At 31.7% G+C, this 15,942-nt stretch overlaps 1 protein-coding gene across 1 annotated transcript; it reads left to right on the top strand.

Annotated features, from left to right (window-relative positions):
• Positions 1 to 8,134: 8,134 nt before the first annotated feature.
• Positions 8,135 to 15,694, top strand: LOC132738797 (cephalotocin receptor 1-like). Its single transcript, XM_060726399.1, has 2 exons — positions 8,135 to 8,154; positions 14,183 to 15,694. The coding sequence occupies exon 2, from the start codon at positions 14,303 to 14,305 to the stop codon at positions 15,677 to 15,679; it is 1,377 nt and encodes a 458-aa protein (XP_060582382.1). The 5' UTR covers positions 8,135 to 8,154; positions 14,183 to 14,302; the 3' UTR covers positions 15,680 to 15,694.
• The last annotated feature ends 248 nt before the right edge of the window (positions 15,695 to 15,942 follow it).

The following is a 15,942-nucleotide window of genomic DNA, read 5'->3' as shown; positions in this document are numbered from 1 at the left end:
TGAGTAGTAAATAATACAAATGTATTGATAAAATGTCAGCTTTTTACCAATATCAATATTATCAGTTTTACAATATATTTTAAGTATGAAATAATGTTTTATCATGTTATTTATGGCGTTAATCAAGACTGTTTTAGAAATATTTTAACAGTTAAGGCGTCATACTGAATTATGTAGTAATCATGCGTAAGAAATGACATAATTATATAAACTAAGTCCAAGATTTCAAAGCTATCTTTATGACTAGGAAAGAGCCAAAAAATGAAATAAATTTATTCTCGACATGAGTTTGCTTATATTTATTCGTAAAAGAACTAATTGATTTCTTTTTTGTAGACATCAAAACTATTTGATGATAAGAATATGACATGCCACTTTTTGAACCTTACTTCAATGATCTCTCTTTTCTATTTTCAGTATCAAATAACATTAAGACTTTCAACGAGTGCATCCTACTTGGGACAAGACATTATGATAAAATCTTATCCTAAAATGTTTTATTTCACTTGAACTCAACAAATTTTGACTTCAAGATTCTATTTATCCTTTTAGATTGTATTAAGGTATAAAAGTAATCAAGGACGGCGTTTACACTCAATAAGGCGCCGGTCTGACCGTACTTGAGCTTTTGCAGTGGAATCTCAAACGTAAATTGCACTTTGGTCGTATTAATTATGCATTTACGTTCGGATTTATGTGATATTGATTCAAAAGTTATAAAATGTGACATAACTGTCATGTCATATAATGTTATATTGATGTGAACTGGTAACAACTTTAAAAGCAATTTTTTACTGTAACCCTATAATTTTATATGTCTTCAGTTAGAATTTGTTTTAATCGGTCGGCTGCCTTATACTTTCCATAAAACGAATTTAAAAAAAAAAGGAATGGTGGAATTATTCATTCATTCATTCGTTTATTCATTCATTCATTCTTTCATTCATTCATTCATTCTCCGTTCATTCTTTCATTCATTCATTCTTTCTTTCTTTCATTCATTCATTCATTCATTCATTCATTCATTCATTCTTTCTTTCTTTCTTTCATTCATTCATTCATTCATTCATTCATTTAGATTGCGTTTGCTTTTTTCTTGCTTGTGAATGCTTCAACTTATTTAGCTTATTCCACACGCACGTATGCCTTTGACTTTACATTGGTAAGTCGTAGTAAGTATAATGTCCCAATGCATTGTTTACTTTTGTTTTATTTACTTTTGCTGATCCAACTTGTCTGTGATGATGCTTCTTGTAGAAACCTCTAAAAGTTGAACAAATAGTTCTGACCTACTGCATATCTTGGAAAACGAAACTAAAAGTGAAATATTTGAAAATCTCTTCTCAACAAGGTGTCGAGATTAGAAATTCGGTGTTTGTAAGGTCAAAGCCCCTTGCCCCGGTATCACAAAGTAGCATATAGCTAACTAAAATTCTTCTACTTCCATGGTTTAGATATACTGTGTGTAATATTGGCTAGTAGACTAAGTTTGTTCAGGTTTTTGGCGTCACTTTATTGTACATCTGAATAAGAATAGGCACAAACTTTTAAAAGTCTTCGTTACAATTGCAATGCATACTGCCTTGATATTTGTGTAGCATTTTGTAGAGGACTACTAACAAGTTTGTTCAAACCATGACCCTGTTAAAATTAGCTGATTTTACGTAGAGTCATAATTATAGGAAAATCTTTATAAAAATCTACACCCAAATCCGAATGTTTGGAGCTACGATATTTGGTGAGTTTGTTCTGTTCAAATCATGGCACTGTTGTTAAAACTAGTCTTTGCAATGTCTCAGACATAGATAATTTAGCTGTAACATTGTATTCTAGACCACTACTAAGATACTCCAAATCACGGTCCTTTGTTTGAAATTGGCCTTGCCAGAGGGTCATATGATTTTACAAAGACTCATATATGGACAACCTTTATAATGCTTATCCTCTCAATGCACAAAGCTTATAGCTAACATATTTGGAGTCTGACATTGTCTATTAAAATTCCATTTTGTTTGCCCCAACTAAGAACAATTTTATTTCAGGAAAGTGATGTATAGCTGCCATGGCTCTCTTGCTTATGTCGCTTGCGTTATTGAATAAAATGGTAGATATACTTATTTTCAAATAACTATCATCTTCATCCTCACCATTTGTTTTTCACAGAAATGTTGAATTACCAATTTCCACTGCATGTTCTGTACTCATGCCAAACATGCTCATTTCGAAGTTCTCTTGTTAGTTTCTTTTCTCTTTCTATGACAGAAATAAATTATGAAGGCACATAGGCTCTAAATTAATCAATAATCAGATAGAAGCACATGATATTATACCATAGGGTATTTGCTATTTAGGACACTATCTATCGTATATAAAAAACAAAATTGAACGATGAATAAATAACTAAGTTTATTACTTAAAAAAAGTCTAATGAAGTCATTCTTTGGTACATTAATTTAATTTAATCGGTACCATTTTTCAGTTAATACTATTTCATTCATATGAGAACATTATCGCAAATACATACATTTTTTGTACAAATTCAACCAGTTCGTTATGTCAGCATTTATTCCAATAAGTATGTACGCGCGGTCGCCAGACGAATTTAATTGCAAAAATGCTGTCTGACTAAAGAATATTAACCTATACATAAGTTCATTGTAAATCGGACAAAATGACGTGTATATAATATTTACTATCAATCCACATTTCTTATGAATAGATATGATAAACTTTGACTTATTTTCCACTAACAAGTAATTGATCGCTTTGGGAATGCTTTAAGATCTTTGCCATTATTAAGCCGTTAAGGCGTCGATTTTCGTATCTTTCACTGCAGTGTTTTTCTTAAATATTATCAAATTCTATAGTTCAATACTAAATAGCACTTTGGTCGCTTTTCGTAATTTAAGTGCCATTTAAATGAAATACGTATTACAATTCGTCTATAGGTGTTGTGTCGGTGTTTATACATTAAGAAACATTTTGTAAATTATCTGTCTCAATTTCCGTATTTTTTCATCTGCAACACGGTGCTTCGGTTTTCAACACAGTCTTTTTAAACGTATGGAAAGATGTCAAAATTTTGCGCTAAGTTAAAGGTGTAATGCAATTAGCAAGAGTTTTCCATCAACAAACTGTGGCCATACTGGTATTTAATTAACAAAACCAAACCAAACCCAATATTATGAGTATGTCAAACCAAATATGATGAGTATGTCAAACCTAATATGATTATTATGTCAAACACAATATGGTAAATATGTCAAACCCAATTGGTTGAGTTTGGCAAATCCAATATGATGAGTATATCAAAACCAGAATGGCGAGAATGTCAAATCCAATATGATGAGTATGTCAAATCTAATATGATGAGTATGTCAAACCCAATATGATGAGTACGTCAAACCCAATATGATGAGTATGTCAAATCCAATATGATGAGTATGTCAAATCCAATATAGTGAGTATGTCAAACCCAATGTGATTATTATGTCAAACCAAATATGGTGAGTATGTCAAATCCAATATGATTATTATGTCAAAACCATTATGATGAGTATGTCAAACCCAATATGATTATTATGTCAAAACCAATAAAGCGAGTATGTCAAATCCAATATGATGAGTATGTCTAACCCAATATGATTAGTATGTCAAATCCAATATGATGAGTATGTCAAATCCAATATGATGAGTATGTCAAATCAAATATGATTATTATGTTAAACCCAATATGGCGAGTATATCAAACCCAATATGGTGAGTATGCCAAACCAAATATGGTGAGTATGTCAAACCCAATATGATGAGTATGTCAAATCCAGTATGGTGAGTATGTCAAACCCAATATGATGAGTATGTCAAAACCAAAATGATGAGTATGTCAAACCCAATATGATGAGTATGTCAAACCCAATATGACAATAATCTCAAACCCAATATGATGAGTATGTTAAACCCAATATGATGAGTATGTCAAACCCAATATGATGAGTATGTCAAAACCAATATGTTGAGTATGTCAAACCCAATATGATAAATATGTCAAATCTAATACATACTCGTATTATGAAGGATATGTTTAACACATTCTGATGAGCGTGTCAAACACAGTTTAACAGATTATGATGTGTATGTTAAGCTCAGTATTATGAATATATTAGGCACATTTTGATAAATATATCAACGCATTTTGCTTAGTAAAAAAGAGAAAATAGAATCCCTAAAGAAAGCCCAACACGGCAAAAATGAAAATGTTGCAAGCTCGGTTTGATTGAGCTGCTCATGGACGGTACTGTCAAGTGCAAACTACTATCGACGCCCCTAGCACCGGCTTAAGCAGAATTCAACATTTAACGTGAACTAGTACAATTTTGAATTTTGAAACATCTGCAGATGTGTCGCATTCAACACTATGACTAGTATGATAAGAATATAAACTATGCACAAACAATGAATGGAAAAGTAAATACCCACAAAAGATTTAGAAAAAGTAATTTTTCTACATATTATAGAACAGAACAGTCTTATTGTATAGTTTACATACAAATTATTGTTTAAAATAGATATTGGCATACATATTGAAAGATTAACGAATTCATTTAAAATATTTAGCATGGGAAGATAAATTATAGGTCTGAAAAGAAATATATATCATAGCATTAAACAAACAATTTGATAATAAAATATCTCCATTAATATTTTCCTAGTAATATTCACGTGAAGTTTATCAATCAAGTGGATTGTTTTGATTATTCAATATATCAAGTCAAGTGCAGAATAACGCATTTCCGTGATATATTTACTTAATCGTTAATAAATTATTTACTATTTCACTTTACTTCACTTTCACGTCCATTACTAATTTGAAACATGAGATAATGGTTAAATTTCTTTGTATTGGTAGTATAGTGAAAATTATTTGGATGACCTTGGCTTATATCAGTCAATTTAATTATGATTTATAGAGTAGAATTACATGATTTTCAAAGACCCAAAGACAATTCAGTTACCTTTACCCTGCTGTGTGTGCAAATGGGTTTCCCAAGCGTTTAATTGTTAATATGAGGTATTTTAACTGCTAAAAGATATATAATAAACATCCTTGAGGAAATTATTTTAATCACAGAAATTTATTGAAATCTATGACATTTTTTCTTAATATGTCAAATGTGAATAAAAGAATGAATAACCTATGTATTGGTCCTTTAAACTACCGGTGTTTTTAATGACACTTTATATTCATATTGTTGACACCAATAGTGTCATACACTGTAACATGTCTACTTTGTGTGAAGTCAAAACACGTTTATTATTTATTTACAAAGAGACTGTGTAGCAATTATCAATGTTTTCGGATATCAAATTTGAGCATAGTACATATAAAATATTGGACAAGGGACTAAGGGACTTAACTTGTGCATAGATATGATAGCCTTTTCTTACGCTCTTGTTCCTCTTGGATAAGAAAAATATTGATAATATAAAAGTAAAAATTTACCAAACTGAGTGATTATAATTATATACAGTATTATATAAACATTGTAGGCAGGAAGATAATACATGATTTTAGGACTGCATTCTGTGCCATTGACTGGACTCGAGATGACCGATGAGACGAATAAACAATTGCATTTAGATGGTCTTTATCACATAATAAGTAATCAGTAATCATAAAGTTAAACATATTTATTTCAGTTCGATCATGATAAGTCATTTTCAAGTCCGATTCTTAGAACTTATCATTCCTGGTGTCAACACAGTCGTAACTTCATCACGACTCGAACTCATGATAACTCGGCCGACAAACAGACACCTTGACTTAGATATAACGTGATGATGCACATCAACAATCTGCTACATGTTATATTCTTTTAATAATTTATATCGTTTATAATTGTTTATAATAATGTAAATAATTTGCTCTAACTGCATTATTACAAATTCGTTACAATATACAGGCTGCTGACGGAATTTACTGGAGACTATTTCCCATAAATAAACTTTCGGTGTGCACCACGCGATGTTCCAATATAAATCATTATTAGATACAATCTTATTAATTATGCCTTGTTTTTTTCCAGAGACCAAACAGTTCGTCAAATGAATATGTATCCCATATATACGGTGGCATAGAAATGACATTTGCATATTTGTTTTATTTTTTTTATCTCGTGGCCACGACTTATAATCTTGTGGTCACGAATTATTATCTTGTGGCCTCAAGATATTTCCTCGAGGCCAGGACTTATTATCTTGTGGCCTGGAGATATTATTTCCTGGCAACGACTTATCTTGTGGTCACGACTTATTATGACGTAGAAACAAGTTATTATCTTGTGGCATGACTTATTATCTTGTGGCCTCTCGTTGCTACGACTTATTATCTTGAGGCCACGACTTATTTTAGCCAATGAAAATGGTCGTTTCATATTGAACAAAAGTTAATATCACAGTGGCGATAACTTTCACAGGAGGGACGGGCCAAAATTGGTGCTGTGATATAAAGAGGTCATTATACATTGTTGGGGACAGTGCTGATTCTACTGGACTCGTAAACAGCCGCAAAATTTATATCGGACTCGGCGCATCGTCCAATAAGGATTTGTGTACTCGTCTATTAAATCAACAATGTTTAATAATCTTATTCTATGATTATTCTCATACACTTTTCGAGATCCAAGAAGCCAAGAAAAGGTCTGTCAAAATCTTTATAATAAACAAGTTACAGATATTCGGTTAGATTAGCTCAACTGAGTGTTTAAAATACGCAGGCGTTTCTAAGCAAAATACACTTTTGCGGTTTTATTGCTAAACTTGACGCTAAAAAACGGATTCCTTAGTATATCTAATTAAAGCGACAATGAAAGTACATAAAAGATTTTATTTAAAAAAGCAATTAAAATGTTAGAATTATGATGATGTTTTTTGAAGTGGTATCAATATAAGCACTTCTGTTCCAAAAAATAACACTATTCACAGTGAAGTTGCATAATACGCGTAACGCCTGTTAGTCATATTAGTTGCATTGACTATTGACACAATTAAACAAAGTAGCAGACGACAAACTAACTATAATAAACTAGTCTCCTCAAGGTTATAAAGCTTTGAAATCTTTCATGTGTCAAGTGGTGACTTTTTTGCGCAATACTTTAATGACTCATATAAATGATTTGCCTGCAGTATAACGATGTCTCAATAATGAAGAGCTCATTTTAACCATTAATCTGGTGCTGGGACTAAAATATGTAATGTGTATCTTTTTGTCGCAGCCTGGTGGAACCGGAAACGATTAGCCTTTGTCACTTGTATACCTTCAGGTCAGCCTGCACATACAGGCTCTACGCTGTTGGCTATCCATTCCTCTTTTTTCCTCTTGATATTCCCTATATTGGTAATGGACTGCCCCGTAAACGGAAAGCTGGACAAGTTCATTTATGAAATTCAGCAGGTAAGGGGTTAAAGATAGCAATGGTCAAACTCAGTCAATTACATCTGCAGATTTAAGCTTCACCGTAGCTTCAGTCATGTTCCATACAAAATGTCTGCTAACAGATCCGAGATAGATGAAGTTTTTCATTAAAACTTGCTAATTTTAGTTGGTATGTAAAACTTATCTTGATGCGGAGTATTGATGTAAAATGTTTACTTCTTGAAATTTTCCATTTGAAGGAATTGAGACAAATTATTTGCATAATCCTTCTTTCCGTAACTGTGCTTAGGTATCTGTTTAAAGCAAGTATTTTAATAATGTTTTGATTTACACATTTCTTTTATTTCATATGTTTGACTGAACACCCTTTTCAAAAGTCTATTGTCCGTCCTGAACTTTATTTTCATGAATGCTTGTTAGTTTAAACACAAATTTTCAACTCTCCCGGGTTTTTTTCTTCATTGATACTCGTTTGTATTTTGTACAATTGCCATTGTGTTAAAGCGTTTGAATAGATTTCAATTCCCCATCTCTATTTATTGAAAACTATAACTACTTAAGTTTATAATCATCATATCCGAGTGGCTTGACCGTTTTTGCAAACTGTCCCCCCTCCCCGTCCACTTTGTTGTCATAGTAACAAGTGGGAAGAAGTTCATCATTGTGATATCACTCGTTTGATACGATTATGATCACAATAACAACAGCCTTTAGCTTATGAGGTAAGAGTTTTATGAATATTAATTTACCATGAAATATTTGTCTTCATTTTGCTGATCTTATAAAAATTGTTCATAGATAAAGTATTAGTAACACTATGCTCTTCACTATTGGAGGAAAAAAAGTATTTATCTATCTATTAAATTTTTCAATTCTTTAAAACTATTAATAAAAAATAGAGAAATTTCATATTTTTTTGCAATTTACAATAGTTCGAAAGAATTTTCCCAGTCTCTGCATGGATAAAGAAAACTTTAAGGGCGTCTATTAAAAAAGTATACATCATATTTGATCAGTCAAATAAACTGTACCATGATAAAGAATTAATGGAGACGACGTGTTTTTTTTTTTTTGAAGCCATAACTAGTAACTTTGTTTTTAGTCAAGAAATAATTAATTAATTGATTAAGTAATTAATTAACTGGTGTCATCATATAAGTCATCCTAGGGAATATTATTGTACATACACTTTATATAGTTTCTACCATATAGCGTTCATTTTTATACTCTGGTGCGGGCATTTATTTCAAGACTCTTGAAATTTATCATATTTTTGTTGTAAAAATGAAAAATAAACATGCCTTCTATAACGTAAATAAATAAAATGTGGACCACTCTAAAGGAAGCATGCTCGGTTAAATGTTTACATATAGATTATGCACGTTAAATACGGGAAATTTAAAGTGTTTATTTTTGACAAATTAGTTTTAAATTATTTGCAAAAATAAATAGTTAAAAACCTAATCGGATCAAACCTTTTAACCCAAAAAATTTACGTCGGGCTATTAAAACATAAAAAAGGGGTAGAAATGTAAAAAAAAAAAACTTTCTCAAAATTTTAAATTTAAAAAAAAAAACCAGCCCACGATCAGTAATGTAAACTTTTTTATATTTTTACTTTAGGAAAAATTTTTTAAACCCAGCCACCCTAAGCTGGCCTGATCAATAATGGGGGCTCCAAAACTACACAGATTTGTATAGTTAACGCACAATGGTTTTTTCAAGTACGCTGGGTATCCCGTTTTTTTCATCCCCATTTTTAAAAAGACACCCTTTTTTCCCCCTGTTGGGAGCAAATTTTTTCACGTTGCTATACTTAGTTTAGGGCTGGATTTTGAAATAGATTTTTAAGATAAATTAAAAAATGTGAAAAAACACACTGGAGATTGGATATTAAAACATAACTTGAGGTATTATTTTAATCTAATGTTTACAATGTATAGTTTTTACTCTGTATGTTTTTTACTCACTCTCGAGTCGTCCTTTTTGTGTCAGTTGTTCTTCCGTGACACACATTATGCTTAAGACCTTGGTGTTGAATAGCATAATACTTGACTACAAATGAAAATATGTGTGAATACAATTGATTTTGATGACAATTGGACCTTAAACTGATGGTCAATTTTAAGGTTTTAGTCGGTTAATGCATTAGTCATTACACTATCTCCTTCAAACTATTTAACTGTGAAGCTTAACATCGTCTTTAAAAGGTCTATATGCATTTCAATAAAAAAGCAGTTTACACATTATTAAACTTTTAAAATTTTACGTTTACACAATATTTTAGTTTTATAATCCATAAATATTTTTTTAAACGTGCGATCAATGTTTTAGGGAAGTTTTAAAGAAATTGCTCCCTTGGAAGTATATAAAACAATTTTTTTCCTATTCGGATTTTGTTTTTTGATTTTTTCCCCGTTTTTTTTTGGTTAAAAAAATCTTTTAAAATATCGCCAAACCATTTAAAAATTTTTTTCCATCAAATTCTTTTTGGGGGCCCCCAGCGGGATAAAAAGAGTTAATATTTGTTTAACTTTTACCTCCTAACACCCTTTTAAACCCCCAAAGTAAAGAGCCAGACAACATGAAACCCCCCAAGGGTTTTTGCAGTTTCCCCCCGGGCTCCCCTAAATTTTTGTATTTTAAAAAAGAAAATCCTTCCCCCTTTAAAATTTGGCGTTCCAAATTAATTTCGGGAAAATCCATTTCAATTTTTAAGCGGGAAACATGGTTAAAGCAAGCTGGTACTTGGCCTGATACACATGTTCAATGTTTACATGAGAATTATATATTTGCCAATCAACAAAGACTTAACGCTCTGCTTATGGTACACCCCAGTCTGCACTTCAGTGACTTTTGGACTTTTGACAAAAATCTTTAAATCGTTAAAATTTACGTTATTCAACAAACATTCAAAATGTGGTTTAACGAAATCGTTCCACTCTTTGAGGTATAAAGGAATACTAACCTAGCAATGCTTATTTATCGATTATGTCAATAATTAACATTGAACTTGAAAAATGTAAAATGAATGCATTCTTTCTTTCTCTGCATGGTTAATGAACTAAAAAAATAAGTTCATTCTAAAGTGTCTAACTGACATTTTTGAACTCATTATCTGTTTCCCAAGAAAATACAATATGCTGTTATTCGTCGATTATGAATCTTATGTAAACATGTATTTAAAAATGTTTAATTGACATGAATTTGTTCTCGCTTATATGTGGGAAATTATTTAAATATAATACTTCACAAACATGTGTTAGATATACCATTTAAATGCACCTAAAATGTAGTTCAGTACTTACAGTTTTCATTTTTTCCTATTTCACCGTATGGTATTCATATACTTAATTGATATACGTTGAGGTACACATATCGTATCATTTTAAATGTATACTTTAAATTACAAACAAATTGAAAATACTTAAAAAGATATCTTACTACTTTGTTGGTTCAACGACCTGCAATATAAAAATTTATAAAACGATGGATCTTTAAGCCTATTCTAATGAATATTTAAAGGCCCATTATGCCTCAAATATAATTTCATTTTTTCAAAAACTTTTTTATTTTTGTTATCTTGTTAAAGTTTCAAAAACAAATACTCATTTGTTATATAGATGAACCATCATCTGCTCTCTTTGCTCTGTTGGCAATTGGTATAATTACTGTGATTTACAAATGTAGTATTTTGTATGGATTTTGCTTAAGACCAAAATAAGATGTTAATATTATAAATGTGTCAAAAGGCATATTCAACAAATACTTTATTCAATGTCAAGTTGATTTGCATTTAGTCAGAACTTTGTTTAAAAAACAGCAACGTGAAATGCCATAATAAGATTACATTATTAGTTATACATATTTTTGACATGTAATATAGCCATTTATAATACTGCACGTCTGTAACGTCGCTTTTCCTTGGATAATCGTGACGTGTATAATTATGGCCCTTTATTACCCTTCCAGATTTTTTCCGCCTTTTTGATTGGTTATTGATCACCCGAAAGAAATTGATATAACCGAGCCAGACGGGTAATATACACACTAAATTTCCCCGTTTGGTACCCAACGTTGTAAACAACATGCGCTGAGGTGATGCGCGTACGGTTCGATTTTATGCGGTGTAAATTCCGATTTAAAAGCACTTTTTAACTGTCTAATGATCAATATTTACCAAAGTAGAGTAATGATACATATTACTATCAGTATCGAAAACAAATATGACCTTGTGAAAGCTTGATATTAATTACAAAAAAGTGCGTTCAATAGACTACTCCTTTTCTCTTGTTTACTTTCGTAAGGTACGGGAAAAATACGTCATGTATTTATGTGACGTCATGTTGTGACGAAGAGGTATCCTAAAGGGAATCTTATTTCGACGTTTCATTTGAAACAGCAATGATTTTTTTAAAAATCGTCTTAACTCGGCAGGGGAAGGGTAATAAAATTATTATTTTGGTTTTGGAGTGATATATGTGGATATATTACCTGCCAAGATAAAATATCACCCTCGCCTAACGGCTCGGGTGATATAAAATCTTAGCAGGTAATATATCCACATATATCACTCCAAAACCAAAATAACATATAATATAAACGGCTTTTTGTAAATATAACCCGAGCCGTTAGGCGAGGGTTATATTGCAAACAGCCGTTTATATACAGCCATATAACCTGTCAACAATCTTTATAACGAATTTAAAAAACAGCAAGCATCATTTTTATAGACAAAAGTAAGATTTTTTTTCATGAATCGACAGCAGCCGTGTATATAAAACTTTATTACCCTTCCAGATTTTTTCCGCCTTTTTGATTGGATGTTGATCACCCGAAAGAAATTGATATTACCGAGCCAGACGGGTAATATACACATTAAATTTCCCCGATGGGTACCCCACGTTGTAAACAACATGCGCCGTGCGATGCGCGTACGGTTTGATTTTACGCGATATAAATTCCAATTTACAAGCAATTTTAAACTGTCAAGTGATAAATATTTACCAAAATAGAGTAATGATACATATTCTCGTCAGTATAGGAAACAAATATGACCTTGTGAAAGCTTGATATTAATTCCAAAAAAGTGCGTTCAACAGACTACTCCTTTTCTCTTGTTTACATCAAGATAATACGTCATGTATTTGTGACGTCATGTTATGGTGAAGGGGTATCCTAAAGGGAATTTTATTTCGACGTTTCATTTGAAGTAGCAATTATTTATTTTAAAATCGTCTTAACTCGGCACGGGAAGGGTAATAAAATTATTATTTTGGTTTTGGAGTGATATATGTGGATATATTACCTGCCAAGATAAAATATCACCCTCGCCCAACGGCTCGGGTGATATAAAATCTTAACAGGTAATATATCCACATATATCACTCCAAAACCAAAATAACATATAATATAAACGTTACGATTATCCGATGAAAATGACGTTACAAACGTTCAGTATTATAAAGATATCTTACTTTTTCTAAACAAAACGATGCTTACTGCATTATAATTAGTTACAAAAGATTCCTGACATGTTATATGGCTCTATATAAACGGTTGTTTGCAATATAACCCTCGCCTAGCGGCTCAGATTATATTTACGAACAGCCGTTTATATAGGGCCATATAACCTGTCAACAATCTTTATAACTAGTATTATTAACGGTTGATTGAAAATATAAAGCGAGCCGTTAGACTAGTATTATATTGCAAACGTCCATATAACCTGTCAAAAGTATTTATAACAAATTAATAATACAGCAAGCATCATTTTTAAATTTATTTTATTTTTATTCACTTATTTTTTAAGATATTTTTTTCTTAAATTGTTACATAAATGTCACGGTTATCAAATGAAAAGTAAAGTTATAAACGTGAAGTATTACAAAACTTTTTCAACTTTGCTCTTATCGTACTGGTTGAAGCGGATATAAAAACAGAAAATCCCATGTGATTTTTGGAAAATGAACTCAACAGAATATAAAAAGTGCATTCATTTTACTGATTAAAACAGTAACAATATCAACTATATTTCTAGCAATAAAAATCTTTAAGTGTTTTAAGCCATAATATTAATAGATTATACATATGTGAAGTGAATGTTATATGGCATGTAATTATCAAATAATAACAATATGATCATTGAAAGAACATTATTTTATAAAATAACCCATTTTAAGGAAATGCGTGCTAAAACAGTGCAATTTTAACTATAGTCATAGTTTACAAGCAACCGACACTTTGGGAAATTCAGACGCTTGTTTTAATTGCTTTGATGATTAAGATGATTGTGAGACATTTTATACATGTACATTCGCACGATCATAAGACAGTATCGCCAAAGTATCTTATTTCCGGGCCCCCTTCTACTTTTTGAGAAAACACTTCATCTTATCGTTGATTGGCCCCAAATTGATAGTTTTGTACTTTGACAAGATAGTAATTTGTCTATATCAAACTATATATGTACATCCTATGTAGATCGCGTATAATTGTTTTTGCAGTTCAATGTTTGTATCATAAACATTTCAAAATTTGAACTTTGAAATAAAGGAAAATACTTATAATTCAATTAAGAATGTAGCAGTCCAGGAAAAATGGACTTTGTAATTGTTTTTAAAGTTTTTTATCATTTGTTCTTACTTTAACTGATGTATACCTCTTTATGATATATCGGCCTATAACTTGGGGCTATTTTAGCTTCATATCGTTTCAATGTTTTTGTTTTATTTTTTTTTTTTTTTTCAGATAAAACAGAAATGAAAATGAAATACTAAGGGAAAATGCAATCTCGTCTGCTACAACACAATCAGCGGGTTGTAAACATTTGACGTTCATAACTGATTTAGACAATACAAAATTACAAGAATGTCCCATAATGGAAGGTTTGCTATGACTACCGAAGGAATCGACAAGGTAACCAGTGAAATGATCGCCATAACGACTGCAAACACTGCGAGTAAATATAGCTGGAACCAAAATGGAACTCTCGACGAGGACGATATTCGACGAGATCAAAATTCAAAAAAGGTTTTGCTGCTCCTTCCGGTTATTATATTCGTATTTCTGTCGATTCTAATCGGGATTGTTGGAAATTTCCTTGTGTGTTATATATACAGATTCCGACTCCGGCGGTCGCCATCACGTTATTTTATTCTGTTCTTGGCGCTTTTGGATTTGATATCATGTTTTGTAGGGGCAGCTTCAGAACTGACAGATTTATTTCAGCCATACGTGTTCACGGCAACATGGTCATGTAAAATTCTCAGATTTGGATTGTCATTCACAATTATATCAGCAAGCTTTACACTCATTTGTGTTGCGTTTGACAGATATTACAAAGTTTGTAGGCCTCTGAAAGCGTTTCCGGTGAAGAAAGTTAAGATATTGTGTATCGTTGTCGTCTTTTTAAGTATCCTTCTATCTAGTCCTGCTCTGGTAATATTTGGACTGAAATCCGTTGAAATTGATGGATATGACGGACTATTCGGAACGGAGTGTTCCACGGCAGACACCGTCAGAAAGACCGCGCTTCCTATTGTTTACTACATAATACTCTTCAGCGCGTTTCTTATACTGCTCACGAGCTTCGTTCTTTTGTATGTAAAGATAGGACTTGAAATTTGGAAAAGAAAGAAAAAGACAATTGGAGAAACGTTACCTACTTTAATAAAAGAGATTAATAATGTGCAATGGACAAGAAACACAAGGACAGAAAGTGTTCCTCTTGACGATCCATCTAGTCGCTCCGCAGACGATTACAGTGAATCACGTGCCGGATGTGAATCTATAGAATCACGTACCGGATGTGACAATCGAGGTATCGTTGAAAGCGAAAGCTTTCTTGGCACGTTGGAAAGGACAGACTCATGTATAAACGAACAAAACACAATAAACAGGCAGAAACCTGTTCTGAGGAGACGTAGGTCAAATTTAGGCCGGATGTCTATAAGAACATTAAGGACTACCAGTATCTTCTTTGCAGTGTCGGCTGCGTTTGTTCTAAGTTTTCTGCCATATCTGATCGCAAACATTCTCAAATTTACAAAAGTTGCTTTCTCTGATATACAGAATCCTGCAGAAGAAGTTGTTTATAACTTTTGTGTTCGCTCATATTTTATAAGCAATTGTATAAATCCAATTATTTATAGCGCATTGAATGTTAATTTCAGAAAGGAATGTAAGAAATTGTTGAAACGTATTTTACAAAGAATTAAACTCTGTTGTTTGTGTCGATCTGAATAAATTATATCAAATGTTGTTACGACTTTATGTGTTCAAATGGGTCATATTTACCGTCTACATGTATAATCATGTTGACTCAATAGAGTGTTATGATGTTTGTTCCATTTTCATGAAAAACAACAATTTCAGATAAGTGATAAGACCTAATGACTTAAAGAAACATTGAATTCAAAGTGTTATAACATTTTGTTGAATAGAATATAAGCGATTATAAAAAATTAAATAATAACTACATCAATACACTTAACAAAAGTTCTAACCGA

This window comes from Ruditapes philippinarum, unplaced genomic scaffold (assembly GCF_026571515.1).
Source record: "Ruditapes philippinarum isolate M1 unplaced genomic scaffold, ASM2657151v2 ctg4274_1_1_1_1, whole genome shotgun sequence".
NCBI classification, from domain to species: domain Eukaryota; kingdom Metazoa; phylum Mollusca; class Bivalvia; order Venerida; family Veneridae; genus Ruditapes; species Ruditapes philippinarum.
Note: the sequence above shows the minus strand (reverse complement) of the source record. Positions and strands in the feature narration are given on the sequence as shown.